Raw genomic sequence first — 21,349 nt, 5'->3', positions numbered from 1 at the left:
TAAGGAGTGTACTCCTCACTACTTACCCTGCCCTCACCCCATACTGATCTACTCTGCATAACAATGCACCCTGATTGTACCAAGGAGCCCCCACCATTCCCATAGATAACATAGTTACATAGGTAATCTAGTTGAAAAAAAAGACACTCGTCCATCCAGTCCAACCAACATAAAAAAATTCCACACACAGAAAACCCCTATATACACATTCATATACCCACAGTTTATCCAGAATAAAGCAAAATACCCCAATAAAGCATGATCCAGTTTGTTCCAATGGGGAAAAAAAAATCCTTCCTGATCTTTCATGAGGCAATCGGATATTCCCTGGATCAACTTTACCTATGAGTGTTAGTATCCAGTTATATTCTGTGTATCTAGGAAAGAATCCAGGACTTTTTTAAATCAATCTGTTGAGCTGGCCAGAACCAACTCCTGAGGGAGTCTATTCCACATTTTCACCGCTGTACTGTGAAGAAACCTTTCCGTATTTGGAGACTAAACTCTTTTCCTCCAGACGTAAAGAGTGCCCCCTTGTCCTCTGTAACGACCTTAAAGTGAATAACTTAACCCTAGGTTCACTATAGGGAACACATATATTTATATATGTTGATTATATTCCCCTTTAATCTCCTTCTTAATCCTCTGCCTACTATGCACCCTGCTCCCACCTTATGCACCCCCTCCTCCTAGTACTGGGAAGACCCAATTTGTATAACGCTGCACTCCTTTACTATGTACCATACTTCCTTCTTTTACTGGGGGACCCCACTTTTTAAAAATACTACACCCCTTTTGCTGGAAACATTGCCCCCTCATAGTACTGGAGCCCCATTGTGTATAACCCTGCATCCCATTACTGTGTACCCAACCTAATCCCCAAACCACCTCATAGTACATGGGAAGCCCCGCTATGTAGAACACTGCACCTCTGTCCTGGGCAGCCCTGCTCAATTCTACCCCTTTACTTAGTACTTGGCCCCATCCCATTCTGCTCACTAGTAGTACTGAGGAGCCCCGCTCCCTAGAACACTGCATACCCTTTCTTCTTACCCTTCCCCCACCCCATAGTACCTTCTCTTATAGTACCCAATCTCTATAACACTGCAGCATACAGTACCCCCACCCTTACCTCTACTGTTTCCTCATCTTCTCCAGGTATGGTGGCCCCACTCTTCCAAATACTGCATTATATAATATTTCTATTCCTTCTCTTCTCTAATACTACTCCATTATCTCCTTATAGTACTAGGGCATCACCTTATATACCATATACTATTCTCTGCCACAGCTCAACACTGTCGCCTCGAGTCCTGGAGCTCTTCTCAATATTCGGACACCCTCTACAATACAATTACCAATTCCACCACTTTTCTGGTATTAGGACCCCTATCCACTATAGCACTGCACCCTTTTTTTGGTTGCAAGCACCATACCATACCCCTGTCACAAAACTTCTGTATGCTTGAACGCCACAAAGCTATCTGCTTCTACAGGTGCTGTACCCCCTTGTAGCAATCACCCCCTTCCATATACTATTCCGTAACCCAGTTCAATAGTACGTCTACCTTCTCCCTAGGTACCAGAGCCCCGTCTGCATCTGGATCCCATACCACCCGTACACTTATACCATAGCATACCCCACCCCAAAAGATATGTTTTAGAGAATGGGGGTCCCAGAGCAAAAAAATGGAGTAGGTGGCATACTAAAGAAGTGCAGTCTTATACAAAGTGGGCCTCGCTACTACTTGGATGTGATTGCATAGGGTGGGGGGCAGAGTGCATAGTAATAGGTGCAGCATTAAACATAGACAATGGTGTATTTAGGTTGCATGCTGCCCTAGGCAACACAAACTCAACTCCCCCCCCCCCCCCCCCACGGAGAGACCCTGACACTGGCAAACACCCCCTCCCCCACAATAAGAGCCTGACATTGACCAACAACACCCCACCCAAGACAGCTTTCCACTACCACCGCCCCCCATACACTGGCAATCCCCCCCCCGGCTAGAGAGAAGATACCCACCTTCACAGCTCCGGACATCCCCGGGAACAAGACTCGGGCTCTGCATACACCATTAAGCAGCCCGCAGCCTCTCTTAGATCCCACCTGATCCCCATACTGCGTGTGTCCTTTCTTCCATCCTTTCTTTCGAGGGCGGCTCTGTCCCCCTGAAAAATGCCATTGCCCCCTGAAAAACGCTGCTGCCCTCCTGAAAAATGCCGTTGCCCCCTGAAAAATGCTGCTGCCCCCCTGAAAAATGCCACCCTAGGCAAATGCCTTGTTTGCCTTGTGGCAAATATGCCCCTGTACATAGGGATGGGGGGCTTCCTAGTACACAGTACCCCTTACCAGGCCCCTTGGGCAACAGGAACTGAGAAATAACAGAGCCTTTCCATGTCATCCATTCATCCCCTAACTCCAACTGGACCTGATCCAAAGGCCTAGCGGGTATGGATGGGCCACATTTTATTTTTCATGCCCTCCAGGGCAACTTGAGCAGGGCAGCTCTCGTATTTTTTTCTTTTGTAAATATGACAAGGCCACATTTATTTTGTAACCCTGTACATGACTTCTGTCTGCAAAGGGTTAATCAGGGTGCCAACCTTCCCCCCCCCCCCAAAAAAAACCCCACTTTGCCACACCTGGAATGATGTGTTTGTAACATAGTTACTAATTGTAGCAAGTGAGTGTATTTGTAGTGATACATGATTAAATGACTGAATGGGAGACTGAGGTTGACTCTTCGAAATGTTTTCAAAGAATACAAATGTATATACAGATCTGTACACACACAGTATTTTTCTTTCCTCTTTACATATGTCTGTAGTTTAGCAATCCTCATGTGGTGTGTATTTTTCCCCTGTGCATGTCATTGCATGTGTGTAGCAATCTCCCTTTCTCTGAGGGGGAAGCTCTGTGTAAGCTTTCGAGTGCCATGTCTGTCCATCGGGATTTCTGAAGACAGAGGCAGGGATGCCCAAACGGCAATATAAGATGAAGCATTTCATTGTCCCCTGCCTTGTTGTGTATACAGTAAAATGCTTTTGTCAATGCACTGTGTGATCTGGCAGACCCGCCACTGGAGCCTCCGTGAAGGATTGATGTTTGATCCGTGCTCAGATTTATGTTACTCGTTTAGATCGCTGACAGACTCCACAGCACTTTGTAGGCCACCGGGATCTGGCTCCCCAAAGGAGCTTACAATCTAACCTATGGCAGTCATACAAAAGACGGTTTTGCATGGACAGTGACCTGGCTGTGTAGGTGTTTGCAAAACAGTATGGTGATTGGACTGTCTGGTAAAACATTTGATCTGCCCTTGTATAGTTGTCTATACATGGCTTATGGGATGGAAACCAAAACAGACCAGTATAATCATAGAAATATTAGGATCAAGGTTCCAGTGCTGAAAGCATGTATTCACCCTGCTGAGTGCCTTTATGTTCTAAATAGAGTTTGTGTGCCCCAGTGGTGGTCAGCTCTCTTAATATTGAGGGTCCCAAGTGCGGCCCCCGATATCACCAAAGGGCTGCACTTAAAATTCAGTGAATATTAATTATCAGGGACGTCAGACATGCAACAGGATTTAGTGAAAGATTATGGACATGATACAAGAGATGGTCAGAGACTGTGACCGTAATACAGGAGATGCTCATAGACTGCAGGCAAAGTACAAGAGATGGTCATACAAGATAAAAGAGATGGTCAGGGACTGCGGACATGATACAACAGATGGTCAGAGACTGCGTATATGATACAAGAGATGGCCAGAGACTGCAGGCATGATACAACAGATGGTCAGGGACTGTGGACATGATACAAGAGATGGTCAGAGACTGCGTACATGATACAAGAGATGACCAGAGACTGCAGACATGATACAAGAGATGGCTAGAGACTGTGGACATGATACAAGAGATGACCAGAGACTGCAGACATGATACAAGAGATGGCCAGAGACTGTGGACATGATACAAGAGATGACCAGAGACTGCGGACATGATACAAGAGATGGTCAGACTGGAGGCTTGATACAAGAGATGATCATAGACTGGAGACACGTTAAAAGAGATGGTCAGAGACTGCACACTTTATACAAGAGGTAATCAGAGACTGGGGGCATGATACAAGAGATGGTCAGAGACTGCACACTTGATACAAGAGGTAATCAGAGACTGGGGGCATGATACAAGACATGGTCAGAGACTGCAAACATGATACAAGAGATGGTCAGAGACTGCACACTTGATACAAGAGGTAATCAGAGACTGGAGGCATGATACAAGAGATGGTCAGAGACTGCACACTTGATACAAGAGGTAATCAGAGAATGGGGGCATGATACAAGACATGGTCAAAGACTGCAGACATGATACAAGACATGGTCAGAGACTGCAGACATGATACAAAACATGGTCAGAGACTGCAGACATGATACAAAACATGGTCAGAGACTGCAGACATGATACAAAACATGGTCAGAGACTGCAGACATGATACAAAACATGGTCAGAGACTGCAGACATGATGCAAGAGATGGTCAGAGACTGCAGACATTATACAGGAGATGGTCAGAGACTGCAGACATTATACAGGAGATGGTCAGAGACTGCAGACATTATACAGGAGATGGTCAGAGACTGCAGACATGATACAGGAGATGGTCAGAGACTGCAGACATGATACAGGAGATGGTCAGAGACTGCAGACATTATACAGGAGATGGTCAGAGACTGCAGACATGATACAGGAGATGGTCAGAGACTGCAGACATGATACAGGAGATGGTCAGAGAGTGTAGACATGATACAAGAAATGGTCAGAGAGTGTAGACATAGACATGATACAAGAGATGGTCAGAGACTGCAGACATGATACAAGAGGTGCTCAGAGACTGCAGACATGATACAAAAGATTGTCAGAGTTTGCAGACATGATACAAGAAGTGGTCAGAGATCGCACATAAGCTGTAGGAGACTGTCGGAGACAGTGGACTTGCTAGAAAAGTTGTTGGAGACTGGGGAAATGTTTCAGGAGACAGTCGTAGACTGGAGATATATTAAATGAGGCTGCTAGAACTATAACAGGCAATAGGGAAACATAGATTTGCATCTGCATGGGCCCCCAAGGCCACACAAAAAGAGCCAAAGGGCTGCATGCAGCTTCTAGACCACAGGTTGGGCATCCGGGGTCCTCCTGGTTGTTGGAAGGTACACAGCAGCATACAGCACACTTTAAATGATCAGACATCGTGTTTCCAATCTGTGAATAAACCTTCTCCCATCCTGTGAAGCACCACGCCACCGCTAAGGGGTCCAGATACAACTTTATTCTGATATGTCAGGGTGACAATTCAAAAAAGTTGCCAACGTGGTTCTGAGGTCCAAGAGCACCCCCTTCATCGGGGCTTGATTGACAGAAATGTGATTAAACTAGAAGTGAACTGGACCATTAATGTTATTTTTTCAGTGTGATCACAAGCACTGGCCTTGTCTGCAGCTAGTTTGGCAGCAACTGAATGGAGACCTGTACCTGAAATATATATGGGGTCTGCTATTGCTCTCTTTCTGAAAATGCCACTTGTGTGGCTGAAATGACCTGATGTCTGTGATACTTCCTGAGTCACAGACCTAGAACAAATATGCAATTGGACTTCACTGGTTGCTTGCTCGTTTAAGGCCTGTGAATCCAAGAGTGCTAAAGTCATGGATCTGTATTACGATAAGTTGGCATTTTCAGAAGGAAGTTGGCAATGCCATTCTTTGCCCATCGAAGAGACTAATATTAGAGGCGTCTCTTTTACATCTAGAGCAGCCTTTCTCAACCTTTTCAACACAGAGGAACCTTTGACATAACTGTCCGGTCTCAGGGAACCCCTGCTAAAAATGGCTTTATCTACAATTCATGATACAATAGTGTGATGGTCATTGGGAAGAATGCTCCTTAGACATGTGGTCATTGGGATGAATGCTCCTTACACTTGTGGTCATTGGGATGAATGCTCCTTACACTTGTGGTCATTGGGAAGAATGCTCCTTAGACATGTGGTCATTGGGAAGAATGCTCCTTACACATGTGGTCATTGGGAAGAATGCTCCTTAGACATGTGGTCATTGGGAAGAATGCCCCTTACACTTGTGGTCATTAGGAAGAATGCTCCTTACACTTGTGGTCATTGGGAAGAATGGTCCTTACACTTGTGGTCATTGGGAAGAATGCTCCTTAGACATGTGGTCATTGGGAAGAATGCTCCTTAGACATGTGGTCATTGGGAAGAATGCTCCTTACACTTGTGGTCATTGGGAAGAATGTTCCTTACACTTGTCATCATTGGGAAGAATGCTCCTTCCACATGTGGTCATTGGGAAGAATGCTCCTTACACTTGTGGTCAGTGGGAAGAATGCTCCTTACACTTGTCATCATTGGGAAGAATGCTCCTTACACTTGTGGTCATTGGGAAGAATGTTCCTTACACTTGTGGTCATTGGGAAGAATGCTCCTTCCACATGTGGTCATTGGGAAGAATGCTCCTTACACTTGTGGTCATTGGGAAGAATGCTCCTTCCACATGTGGTCATTGGGAAGAATGCTCCTTACACTTGTCATCGTTGAGAAGAATGCTCCTTGCACTTGTGGTCATTGGGAAGAATGCTCCTTACACTTGTGGTCATTGGGAAGAATGCTCCTTACACTTGTGGTCATTGGGAAGAATGCTCCTTACACTTGTCATCGTTGAGAAGAATGCTCCTTGCACTTGTGGTCATTGGGAAGAATGCTCCTTACACTTGTGGTCATTGGGAAGAATGCTCCTTACACTTGTGGTCATTGGGAAGAATGCTCCTTACACTTGTGGTCATTAAGAAGAATGCTCCTTACACTTGTGGTCATTGGGAAGAATGCTCCTTCCACTTGTGGTCATTGGGAAGAATGCTCCTTACACTTGTGGTCATTGGGAAGAATGCTCCTTACACTTGTGGTCATTGGGAAGAATGCTCCTTCCACTTGTGGTCATTGGGAAGAATGGTCCTTACACTTGTGGTCATTGGGAAGAATTACCCCCTTACAGATAGCTAAAAAGATCAATGGTGTCAGTGGGAACTTACCTGAGAGGCAAAAATTACTCATTGATCCAGGAACCCCATGCAACCTCTGGAGGAACCCTAGGGTTCCACGGAATCCTGGTTGAGAAACCCTGATCTAGAGTGTAGACTAGTGCCTGGCTTGTCTTTTCGGCATGGTCAGGTTTTGTCACCTGGATTTCAGAACGGACAACTTGCCTCATAAAGAGGGAAAGAAATAAGGGACCTTTTTTGATGCAGCAGCCAGATTTCCTTTTATCATCCCCTGGCATATAGAAAGGACCAATCCATTGGATGCCATGGACAGCAGGAATAGTCCTTCCCTCTATGACTCTGAAATGGGTTGTTTTTATAAAGGGTGCTTTTGAGAAATACAGATTGAGAGTTGAATCCTTTTCTCTTCCCAGGGATTCCAGGTGTTACTAAGTCATGACTTTTCGTTATCGCCTACCACCATTATATGGGCAGCACAATGGCTTAGTGATTTCTACTTCTACCATGCAGCACTGGAGTCTTCCATTCTGACCAGGACACCATCTGCATGAGGTTTGCATGTTCCCCCTGTGATTATCTGGTTTCCTCCCATAACCCAAAGACCTAATGGCAGGCAATTGACTCTTGTCTAAATTGGCCCTAATATGTGTATGTATGTGAAGTAAGGACCTTAAATTGTAAGCTCCTTAAAGTGGTTGTAAAGACTGAAGGATTTTTACTTTCATGCATAGAATAAATCTGCCTTCTGCTCCCCCCACAGCCCCCTATAATACTTACCTGAATCCCCTCTCGATCCGGTGATCTGCAAGGGAGCCTCGGCTGTCCTAGATCTCTGTCTCCATTGGCTGAGACACAGCAGCGGGAGATATCGGCTCCCGCTGCTGTCAATCACAGCCAGTGAGCCAATGAGGAGAGCAGCTGGTCTACGTGTCTTATGGATGCATGGAGCTGGGCTCAGGAGCAAGCCCACACCAATACCCCCATAGCAAGCAGCTTGCAATTGGGGCACTTGTCAAGGGGGAGGAGCCAGGAGCATCATCAAGAAGATGAGGATCAAGGCTGCTCTGTGCAAAACCATTACACAAAGCAGATAAGTATGACATGTTTGACCTCATCATGGGGCCATTGTCAAGACACCCTGTTGGGGGTGTTACTTCCCCCATTTTGTCTTTTCATACCTGCTCCATTCATACCACCTTCACACGAGTCACCTCTGCCACAGGGCAGAATATCTTTCTTCTCTTCCACAGGCCATCTTATCAGGGTTTCATGCCTTCAGGCCAATCACACACGTCCGTGAATACTTTTTTTTTTTTTACCATAGACCTGTTTTTCTGGCCCCATAAAGAGTGACTATAGATTTTGGTGATAGGTTGGAAGTTTGAGAAACTTTTGATTGTCCTTGAGCACACCAGTGTGTCCCCGAGTCTCACATTGGGGGGGGGCAATGATTGAATGGGGCCTGCCGAGATGCTGGGCTGTAATAGATGTATTTAGCTGAATCTACCACCACTCATGGCTGTTCTACCACAGCTGAGGGCTGTTCTACCAATGCTCAGGGCTGTTCTACCACAGCTCAGGGCTGTTCTACCACCGCTCGTGTCTGTTCTACCACAGCTCAGGGTTGTTCTACCACCACTCATGGCTGTTCTACCAACGCTCAGGGCTGTTCTACCACAGCTCATGGCTTTTCTACCAACGCTCAGGGCTGTTCTACCAATGCTCAGGGCTGTTCTACCACCACTCAGGGCTGTTCTACCACCGCTCAGGGCTGTTCTACCACCGCTCATGGCTGTTCTACCACCGCTCATGGCTGTTCTACCACCGCTCAGGGCTGTTCTACCACCGCTCAGGGCTGTTCTACCACCGCTCATGGCTGTTCTACCACCGCTCAGGGCTGTTCTACCACCGCTCAGGGCTGTTCTACCACCGCTCAGGGCTGTTCTACCACCACTCAGGGCTGTTCTACCACAGCTCAGGGCTGTTCTACCAATGCTCAGGGCTGTTCTACCACCACTCATGGCTGTTCTACCACAGCTCAGGGCTTTTCTACCACAGCTCAATTCCTCCCAATTACACCAACAATGGGGCCAAGTGACACGAATGGTGGGACAGAATTCCTCCCAATGACACTACTGTTGGGGCGCCATTCCTCTCACTGACATCAGGACCTTTTCTGCTCCAAATGGCCAGTCCGGCCCTCCTAAAGTCTGAGGGACAGTAAAAGAGCCCTTTATGTTTAGAAAGTTTGGAGACCTCTGCTTTAGAATAAACATCCTTTGACGCTGTGAGGGGTGAGGTATAAAGGGTAGGATTTGGTGTAAGGCTGATGGTTTTGGATGCCACATTTGATTGCTGAGTTGACAGTTTGCGCAATACTTGCAGACGCAGTAACTACCTCACAGGGTGACACCGCCCATTTAGAGCAGTCCACACTGAGACTTGTAGTTCCCCCTTGCTCAGGATGTGCGCAGGGTCTGCAACTTCCGTCCTTGTGGCAGTCAAGTGGCATTTTACGTCACCGGACAGCTTGCACAGTGCCACTTGAGAGACTGTGGCAGAGGGAGTTGCACTTTCTGCGGTTGGTTCTCTGTCTGGGCTTCCTGTTTCATATATTTGTTTCTGTAAGAATATTAACCCCCTCAGTATCCCCAGGATGATCTCTTGATAGTTCAGCCAAAACAAGACCCTGTTGCGGTGGCCATACATGGTTAGAAAGTCGTTCGGAAAAGCGTTCGATACTCTCGTTCGTTCGGCTTTCGAAATATTTGTGGGCTCATTTCAATTCTCGAGATGCAAAGTTTTATGGCAAAAAAAAAAACTGTAATGTCGGATTTTTGTAGCATAAATGATCGATTTTCTAAACGTTAGTAGTGGAATTGATTGGAAACAGTTTGAAATAGCCTACAGCACATGTGCGTCTTAAAATGTAACCCCCGGAAGTGCAAGCAACAAAAAAGAAAGATCTTTATTTTAAATACAGTTGGCGTGTGGGAGGGTTCACAAAGCTCCAAAAAACATTTGTATTGGTCAACAAAAAATGTACCATTTATGTTGTTAACAATCGATAATATGTCGACAATTGGGGGAAATATTTTGATACTATGATAGCGTTATCGCATGCATGTTCAACAGATCTTTATCAAATACAACCGTTTTTTCGAACGATTTCTAACCATGTATGGCCCAGCAGGCTAATAGTGTCTTCTGGCTGTAATTGCCTCACAAAGCCCAATTGCCTAAATGCTACTTTTATCATAAACACCTATTACTCTATGCCCCTGCCTGCCATACACTGTACCCCAACATCTTGTAGTGTCTCAGTTAATTGATACATTGTACCCCAACACCTTGTAGTGTCTCAGTTAATTGATACATTGTACCCCAACACCTTGTAGTGTCTCAGTTAATTGATACATTGTACCCCAACATCTTGCAGTGTCTCAGTTAATTGATACATTGTACCCCAACACCTTGTAGTGTCTCAGTTAATTGATACACTGTACCCCAACACCTTGTAGTGTCTCAGTTAATTGATACATTGTACCCCAACACCTTGTAGTGTCTCAGTTAATTGATACACTGTACCCCAATATCTTGTAGTGTCTCAGTTAATTGATACATTGTACCCCAACATCTTGCAGTGTCTCAGTTAATTGATACATTGTACCCCAACACCTTGTAGTGTCTCGGTTAATTGATACTCAACCCCAACACCTTCTAGTGTTTCTGTCAATTGATACACTTTACCCCAACACCTTGTAGTGTCTCAGTTAATTGATACATTGTACCCCAACACCTTGTAGTGTCTCAGTTAATTGATACACTGTACCCCAATATCTTGCAATGTCTCAGTTAATTGATACACTGAACCCCAATACCTTGTAGTGTTTCCCTCAATTGATACATTGAACCTCAACACCTTGTAGTGTTTCCGTCAATTGATACACTGTACCCCAACACCTTGTAGTTTCTCAGTTAATTGATACACTGTACCCCAACATCTTGCAGTGTCTCAGTTAATTGATACACTGTACCCCAACACCTTGTAGTTTATGCATTCATTTGCTACATTATAGCCCAACACCTTTTAGAGTTTGAGTTAATTTGCTACATTTTACCACAAAACTTTGTAGAGTCTGTGATCATTTTTTACACTGCACCCCAACACCTTGTACCATCTGAGTTAGTTTTTTACACTGTACCTCAGCACTTTGTACCATCTGAGTTAGTTTGTTACACTGTACCCCAACACCTTGTACCATCTGAGTTAGTTTGTTACACTGTACCCCAACACCTTTTACCATCTGAGTTAGTTTGTTACACTGTACCTCAGCACTTTGTACCATCTTAGTTAGTTTGTTACACTGTACCTCAGCACTTTGTACCATCTTAGTTAGTTTGTTACACTGTACCTCAGCACTTTGTAGTGAGTTAATGCATTGCAGGTCATAAAAGAGTTAAATAAGTTTTAGGGTGGAGGGTATCTATAGGCTCTGATAATGTGGGGTTGATGTACTAAAGGCAAATATCCTGTGCTAATGCAGTTGCTCTAGACCTGAGTGGAAGCTCTGAAATGAGGGGACGTTCTGTTGATTTCTATCATCCAATCATATGTATTCAAAAAAGCTGTTTTTTTTCCTTACATGTGATTGGGCATTCTTTGCAAAGTGAAGCTTTACCTCATTTACTAGATTGTAAGCTCGTAAGAGTAGGGCCCTCTTACCCCTCGTACGCTGTCTGTCTTTGTTGTACTGTGCCATGTATTGTCCCCCCCTATTGTACAGCGCTGAGCAAACCCTTTGGCGCTATATAAACTCGTAGTAATAATAATAATAATAATAATTTACTAAGCTTTGGAGTTACTGCACTCGCAGTACACAGGATATTTGCGTTTAGTAAATCAACCCCAAAGTGTCTTTGGAACACAGAATGTTTTCGCTGAGACTCACTGCCAGTAAACATTAAGGGAGGATTGTTTAAAAATAATTGGCCTAATTTGTCAACATGTGCTGCAGTCAATGAGCCCAGAGCTGATAGATGGAAATCTTCTTCCTGCTGCTCTGGGTTTGGTTAGGTCTGGTAAAAGAATGGTGCTGACGTGGAATTGTATCAGGATCCTGATTGGATGAGGTTGTATGAAATGGCGAATGGATAAGTGGAACATTTTTCATCATTTTGTCTGGCCAGTTTGCTTAGGTTTTGATTATATGGGTACCTATAAATATCCCTCTCCCAACCCCCTTGTCATTTATTTTACATCAGTTAGTTGAGAAAAAGGCCACCAAGAGAAACACAAGGAGGCAAATTTTTGGTGGGTCCCTTTTCTCAAAAGGTAAAGTGAAGGAATGTCTAAACTATGCAGAAGATGCTTCAGTCCATCAGGCGACTGAGATAAGATGCTTCAGTCCATCAGGCGACTGAGATACAGTGACAGCTCTTGGTGCAATCTAGGACTTTCAGATGTCTACACAATCATCTTTTCTGCTTATATATAATTACAGTACATAGTCTGGCTGAAAGAAGACAAAAGTCCATCCAGTTCAACCTTAAAAAAAATCATCCTGTACCCACAGTTGATCCAGAGGAAGGCAAAAAAAACAGCAAAGCATGATCCAATTTGCTCCTGCACGAGAAAAATTCCTTCCTGATCCCCCGAGAGGCAATCGGATATTCCCTGGATCAACTTTACCTATAAATGTTATATCCAGTTATATTCTGTGTATCCAAGAAAGAATCCAGACCTGTTTTAAAGCAATCCACTGAGCTGGCCAGAACCAACTCTTGAGGGAGTCTATTCCACATTCTCACAGCTCTTACTGTGAAGAAACCTTTCCGTATTTGGAGATTACATCTCTTTTCCTCCAGACGTAAAGAGTGCCCCCTTGTCCTCTGTGATGACCTCAGGGTGAATAGCTCTACACCGAGTTCACTATATGAACCACTGATGTATTTATACATGGAGATCATATCCCCCCTTATGTATTACACATGGTGATCATATCCCCCCCTTATGTATTATACATGGAGATCATATCCCCCCTTATGTATTATACATGGAGATCATATCCCCCTTATGTATTATACATGGAGATCATATCCCCCCCTTATGTATTATACATGGTGATCATATCCCCCCCCCTTATGTATTATACATGGAGATCATATCCCCCCCCTTATGTATTATACATGGAGATCATATCCCCCCTTATGTATTATACATGGAGATCATATCCCCCCCTTATGTATTATACATGGTGATCATATCCCCCCCTTATGTATTATACATGGTGATCATATCCCCCCCTTATGTATTATACATGGAGATCATATCCCCCCCTTATGTATTATACATGGAGATCATATCCCCCTAATGTATTATACATGGTGATCATATCCCCCTTATGTATTATACATGGAGATCATATCCCCCTTATATATTATACATGGAGATCATATCCCCCCTATGTATTATACATGGAGATCATATCCCCCTTTATGTATTATACATGGAGATCATATCCCCCCCCTTATGTATTATACATGGAGATCATATCCCCCCTTATGTATTATACATGGAGATCATATCCCCCCTTATGTATTATACATGGAGATCATATCCCCCCTTATGTATTATACATGGAGATCATATCCCCCTTATGTATTATACATGGAGATCATATCCCCCTTATGTATTATACATGGAGATCATATCCCCCCCTTATGTATTATACATGGAGATCATACCCCCCCCTTATGTATTATACATGGAGATCATATCCCCCCTTATGTATTATACATGGAGATCATATCCCCCCTTATGTATTATACATGGAGATCATATTCCTAGGTATGTATTATACATGGAGATCATATCCCCCCTTATGTATTATACATGGAGATCATATCCCCCCCTTATGTATTATACATGGAGATCATATCCCCCCTTATGTATTATACATGGAGATCATATCCCCCCTTATGTATTATACATGGAGATCATATTCCTAGGTATGTATTATACATGGAGATCATATCCCCCCTTATGTATTATACATGGAGATCATATCCCCCCTTATGTATTATACATGGAGATCATATCCCCCCCTTATGTATTATACATGGAGATCATATCCCCCCTTATGTATTATACATGGAGATCATATCCCCCCCTTATGTATTATACATGGAGATCATATCCCCCTTATGTATTATACATGGAGATCATATCCCCCCTTATGTATTATACATGGAGATCATATCCCCCCTTATGTATTATACATGGAGATCATATCCCCCTTATGTATTATACATGGAGATCATATCCCCCCTTATGTATTATACATGGTGATCGTATCCCCCCTTATGTATTATACATGGAGATCATATTCCTAGGTATGTATTATACATGGAGATCATACCCCCCCTTATGTATTATACATGGAGATCATATCCCCCCTTATGTATTATACATGGTGATCATATCCCCCCTTATGTATTATACATGGAGATCATATCCCCCCTTATGTATTATACATGATGATCATATCCCCCCCTTATGTATTATACATGGAGATCATATCCCCCCTTATGTATTATACATGGTGATCATATCCCCCCCTTATGTATTATACATGGAGATCATATCCCCCCTTATGTATTATACATGGAGATCATATCCCCCCTTATGTATTACACATGGTGATCATATCCCCCCTTATGTATTATACATGGAGATCATATCCCCCCTTATGTATTATACATGGAGATCATATCCCCCCTTATGTATTATACATGGTGATCATATCCCCCCTTATGTATTATACATGGAGATCATATCCCCCCTTATGTATTATACATGGAGATCATATCCCCCCTTATGTATTATACATGGAGATCATATCCCCCTTATGTATTATACATGGTGATCATATCCCCCCCTTATGTATTATACATGGTGATCATATCCCCCCTTATGTATTATACATGGAGATCATATCCCCCCTTATGTATTATACATGATGATCATATCCCCCCCTTATGTATTATACATGGAGATCATATCCCCCCTTATGTATTATACATGGTGATCATATCCCCCCCTTATGTATTATACATGGAGATCATATCCCCCCTTATGTATTATACATGGAGATCATATCCCCCCTTATGTATTACACATGGTGATCATATCCCCCCCTTATGTATTATACATGGAGATCATATCCCCCCTTATGTATTATACATGGAGATCATATCCCCCCTTATGTATTATACATGGTGATCATATCCCCCCTTATGTATTATACATGGAGATCATATCCCCCCTTATGTATTATACATGGAGATCATATCCCCCCTTATGTATTATACATGGAGATCATATCCCCCTTATGTATTATACATGGTGATCATATCCCCCCCTTATGTATTATACATGGTGATCATATCCCCCCTTATGTATTATACATGGAGATCATATCCCCCCTTATGTATTACACATGGAGATCATATCCCCCTCTTATGTATTATACATGGTGATCATATCCCCCCTTATGTATTATACATGGTGATCATATCCCCCCTTATGTATTATACATGGAGATCATATCCCCCCTTATGTATTATACATGGAGATCATATCCCCCCTTATGTATTATACATGGTGATCATATCCCCCCTTATGTATTATACATGGAGATCATATCCCCCTTATCTGTCATCAGCTTAAGGTATTTTCATTTTTGTACTGCTAAACCTAATATTAGTAGACCCTACAATCGGATTGTAAGGGGTTTGATTGAGAGATTGATTGAGGGATAAAAAGATAGCTAGACACATAATTGAAGAATTGACAAAAAACTAAAAAATATAAAGTCTGCAGGAGGAAGAAATGGAGACAAAGGAGCAGAATGAGCCATAAAGTTCCCAAAAGAACAGGAAGTGACAGGCGCGTGTTGCTTATTAGAGGAAGGAGCAGAGGAACTTTCTCAAGAGCTTGCAATTGACGAGGAGCGCCAGCATAATATGCATTGTGCCTATGTAAAAGGGAGGAAACAGCATTGTATGTATTGCTCATGAGATGGTGGGTTTATGTATTGTGTTTTCTGTGTATTTGTGAGGGAGGAAGTGGTGAGGTCTGTGTATTGTTCAGGTGGGTGTCTGGGATCGGAGGGCGCAGGGATGAAATGGCAAACTTGTGTGGATCACCTTGGCACAGAGGCGAGTGTGCCGCGTTTGGTAATTTTGTGGTGCTCAGCAGATTTAGGTTTGTGTAAAAGAGATGTTGTACCATTGATCAGCCAGTGTGCTCTCTTCCACTGTGCTCTCTTGGGAGGAGGGGGGGGAGATCAAGCTTACCAGGACTTATAGTTCCACAATAGCTGGGTGGCCTTAGCCTGCCCATTTTAATCACACAACAGATTCTTGGATCACTTGGTGGTTGGGTATTTAGATCTCTGACATTGTATTCCCAGCCTCGCCCAGCATGCAGTGGTACTGAGGTCTCTGCATCTGTGCTCCCAGCTCAGGACCACCATGTGATAGTACAGAGATCTCTGCTCCTGTGGTCCCAGCTTGGGGCCACCATGTGATTGTACTGAGGTCTCAGCACCTATGTTTCCGGCTTGGGGCTACCATGTAATAGTACTGAGATCTCTGCACCTGTGGTCCCAACTTGGGACTACCATGTGATGGTACTGAGCTCTCTGCACCCATAGATTCAGCTTGGTACCACCATGTGATAGTACTGAGATTTCTGCACTTGTCGTCCCAGCTTGGGGCTATTATGTGATGTTACTGAGATCTCTGCATCCGTTGTTCCAATTTGGTACTACCGTGTGTTGGTACTGAGATCTTTGCACTCTTGGTCCCAGCTTGGGGTTACCATGTGATGGTACTGAGATCTCTGCATCCATAGTCCCAGCTTGGGGTTACCATGTGATGGTACTGAGACCTCTGCATCCATAGTCCCAGCTTGGGGTTACCATGTGATGGTACTGAGATCTTTACATCCATAGTCCCAGCTTGGGGTTACCATGTGATGGTACTGAGACCTCTGCATGCATAGTCCCAGCTTGGGGTTACCATGTGATGATACGGAGTCCTCTGCATCCATAGTCCCAGCTTGGGGTTACCATGTGATGGTACTGAGACCTCTGCATCCATAGTCCCAGCTTGGGGTTACCATGTGATGATACTGAGTCCTCTGCATCCATAGTCCCAGCTTGGGGTTACCATGTGATGGTACTGAGACCTCTGCATGCATAGTCCCAGCTTGGGGTTACCATGTGATGGTACTGAGACCTCTGCATCCATAGTCCCAGCTTGGGGTTACCATGTGATGGTACTGAGACCTCTGCATCCATAGTCCCAGCTTGGGGTTACCATGTGATGATACTGAGTCCTCTGCATCCATAGTCCCAGCTTGGGGTTACCATGTGATGGTACTGAGATCTTTACATCCATAGTCCCAGCTTGGGGTTACCATGTGATGGTACTGAGACCTCTGCATCCATAGTCCCAGCTTGGAGTTTCCATGTGATGATACTGAGTCCTCTGCATCCATAGTCCCAGCTTGGGGTTACCATGTGATGGTACTGAGACCTCTGCATCCATAGTCCCAGCTTGGAGTTTCCATGTGATGATACTGAGACCTCTGCATCCATAGTCCCAGCTTGGGGTTACCATGTGATGATACTGAGTCCTCTGCATCCATAGTCCCAGCTTGGGGTTACCATGTGATGGTACTGAGACCTCTGCATCCATAGTCCCAGCTTGGAGTTTCCATGTGATGGTATTGAGATCTCTGCATCTATAATTACAGTGCTCATCCAATAATTAGACTGCTCATCCCGCAGCACGAGGAACGAGTCTCCACTGCAGGGGTTTGTCAGAATCTCAGTGGAAGAGTGCCTGAGAGATATAGGAAGTCAGAGGGTTACTCAACCCACTAACGTGAACTTGTAATTTAAATATAAATTGTAGATGGACTAATCCTCCAAATGTGTGTTATATGATTACTGGGAGTGCCCGTTTGTGTCCAGCGTGAGCTTTGCTGCAATGTTTGGTCCTTGGAGTCAGCTGAAAAGCCTATTTTCCTATTGTGCGTGCTGTTGCCAACGGAACTGCATTGCTTTAGTATTGTATTTGAGAGTCTCCCAAGTGCTTGGATCTGTCCCACGGCCTGCAACCACGTGTGGGTATCCTGAACTTGATCCCTCCGTGTGTTTGACCTTATATGTACCAGTATACTGCATGTGTTTGGCTTAGTTATGGAAGTTGATTTCCTTCAATATTTTTGTGTATAGAAAGAGAGACACGATTGCCTCTGAGCCAGATATTCTGAACAATCGACCTTTATTCATGGCACTGTTCTAAAAAGAGCTCAACCATAGATCCTTCTTTTGCTTCCTGCTGCAACGCCTGTAGACATGTACATTGGAGTCCATGGTGATTCTTCATAAATGGGTGACCTAAAATGATGATTAAACCCAAGACAAAGAATTCATCTCTTTTACTGTTCATAGGCGTAGAGAAGTTTCTATATCTCGTAGCCTCCCTAGCGGTCTGATTATGTCCATATTTCTGTGCTCAAAGAGGTACATTATTTCAGTGGAAATATGTCGTTTTTTTATTGTAGGCCTGTAATTCTTAGGAATAACTCACTGAAATCTGTCCGAACAAGAGTCTAGTAAACATCCCGGGTATGATAAAATTTGAAACACAAAATCATAAATTATAATATAATAAAAAATAATATAATAATAAATTTAATTCAATAATATAATCAAACCAAAAACACTGAAATTTTAAATATAGCGCCAAGTTCGCACATCACTGAGCAAAGTGGCAGAATCGTTTTCAGTGTCTGATGAGGAATTTCCCCCACGAATCATTATCACTCAATTCTGCAAGTGGTTCTGATTTACTATCGCTGTTCTCTAGCCGGTCTAAAACCGCTTTTGACCTAAAGGGACGCTTTTTGGAGGCCATGGACGTTTCTCAGTTTCCAGGCAGAAAGAACAGTCAAAATGCAGGCAGGGCGCCGGACAAAGCACTCGGGACAAAAAGTATGTGAAATGGTTGGATACAGGAATGTTATACTATGAGATTTTAGTGTATTGAGTGAATGTACAATTTTGACATTTTTGAATTTCCCACCGCTTCCGTCCCCCGTAATCCTGACATTGCAGGGAACGGAACCCGGAACACAGATGCCGGCATCAGCCGGAGGACATTGCCGGGGACGCTGCAGGGAGGACATCGCGGGAGCGCAGGACAAGGTAAGGGAAGCAGGGATCGCTGGAGAAGCACTGAAAGGTATTCCCGAATGTAGCTCGGGGTTACCGCTTCTGGTACTGAAAGTTAACCCCGAGCTCGGGAATACCGCCAGGGGGGTTAAACAACTGAGATCATTTTTTTTTTTTCATCTTAACTTTGCGGTGCAGCCAGGGGCGGAATGACAACTCATGGGGCCCCCGGGCAATAGGGCATCATGGGGCCCCTGTGTCTTTGCCCACACTCAAACCACACCCAAAAAAGCCTATGAAAGGTACCAGGGGCATCTCATGAGGCCCCTTACTGACCCCGGGCCCTCGGGCAATGGTCAGTCTGCCCCTGGGTGCAGCAACAACGGGGGTAAGGAGGCACCAAAACAACACTTGGTGGTTTTCCTATATCGATTTACATTGATACATCGGTTACCTTACAAGAGGCCAGTCGTGTTAGAATTATGTTCTCCCGTACTATAGCACCTTCAATCCTTGTCTCTGATTACTTCCTGCGTCTACAAATCCGTTATTAAGAATTATTTTGCATGAAAAATATCGTCCTTAAAATCTTTTGTGCTACCTTCCATACTGCCTAGCTAGCAACAAACAGTATACAACATACAGTATGTGTACATATGGGCAGGTAACCCCCCCCCCCAACCCAGCTGGGTTACACAGGAACGGAAGTTTTCTTGTCAGGAAGTTACATTGTCACCACAGGATGTCATAATCGCTCCTCTCCCACACCCTCACCGCTCTTTCTCACTCCTGATTCCGAATCCTCAGCACTTCGAATGCTTCTCGGCTCTTCTCAATGGGCATTGGAGAGCGACGCCAACAGATGCACCCACTGGGAGAGCAGACTAAAGGATGTAAGGTGGGTGTGATCTGGGACCTGCCTGCCTTTTTTTTTTGGCAGGTTAGGCTTAATTAATGAAACACGTTTGGCAAATTAAACCATTATATGCAGAGATGACGAAATTGTCTTGCTGCGATTTTCTGTAAAAAAAATATCTGTTGATTGAGCGTAAGGGTTTTCGAAACATGTTAGTGTAATAGTATATATATATATATGTCCTAGATTGTAAGCTCCCAGGATCAGGGCCCTCCTATCCCTCTTTTATTGAACTGTATGGTTGCTGTATTGTCTCCCGTTATATTGTAAAGCGCTGAGCAAACTGTTGGCGCCATATAAATCCTGTATAATAATAATATATAAATCCTGTATAATAATAATATATAAATCCTGTATAATAATAATAATAATAATAATAATATATAAATCCTGTATAATAATAATAATATATAAATCCTGTATAATAATAATATATAAATCCTGTATAATAATAATAATATATAAATCCTGTATAATAATAATAATAATAATATATAAATCCTGTATAATAATAATATATAAATCCTGTATAATAATAATATATAAATCCTGTATAATAATAATAATAATATATAAATCCTGTATAATAATAATATATAAATCCTGTATAATAATAATATATAAATCCTGTATAATAATAATAATAATAATAATAATAATAATAAATCCTGTATAATAATAATAATAAATCCTGTATAATAATAATATATATAATATATTTAAAAACATAATATAATATACAGAAACAAAAAACACTGCGGGGAGATTTACTAAAACTGGAGAGTGCAAAATCTGGTGCAGCTGTGCATGGGAGCCAAACTGCTTCTAACGTCAGATTGTTCAATTGAGCTTTGACAATAAAACCTGGAAGCTGTTTGGTTTCTGTGCACATCTGCAGCAGATTTTGTACTCGGCAGTTTTAGTAAATCTCCCCTATTACATGTGGCTTTGGCTTTCCATACATTATACAATTTTCTTGAGATTTTTGCTTTAGATTTACCAAAAACCATATAATATGAGGTCAAACCCAAACAACACTTTCAGTTGTATCCAATTAGCTGGGCTCTTGCACTCCATAGTTAAGGTAAATCTAAAGGAAATTGG

The 21,349-nt window shown here is 43.3% G+C and overlaps 1 protein-coding gene across 4 annotated transcripts in view; it reads left to right on the top strand.

Moving 5' to 3' along the window:
* Positions 1–21,349, top strand: part of RGS19 (regulator of G protein signaling 19) — a 64,344-nt gene that overhangs the window by 7,797 nt on the left and 35,198 nt on the right. The window contains exon 1 of one of the 4 annotated variants that reach the window (XM_089657483.1): positions 16,018–16,142. The exons of 2 other annotated variants lie outside the window; for them this stretch is intronic. Coding sequence is in view for 1 of the 2 variants with exons in the window: in XM_089657482.1 (XP_089513608.1) it covers positions 20,165–20,227 (63 nt within the window). In the remaining variant the exon portion in view is untranslated. Of the gene's footprint in view, positions 1–16,017; positions 16,143–20,098; positions 20,228–21,349 lie in introns of those variants that run through there. One more of the 4 variants, XM_089657482.1, reaches the window with a different exon arrangement.

This window comes from Staurois parvus, unplaced genomic scaffold (genome assembly GCF_062004578.1).
Source record: "Staurois parvus isolate SC_StPar_1 unplaced genomic scaffold, SC_StPar_1.0 ptg001004l, whole genome shotgun sequence".
NCBI lineage: Eukaryota > Metazoa > Chordata > Amphibia > Anura > Ranidae > Staurois > Staurois parvus.
The sequence above is the reverse complement of the archived record's forward strand: the minus strand, read 5'-3'. Positions and strand labels throughout refer to the sequence as shown.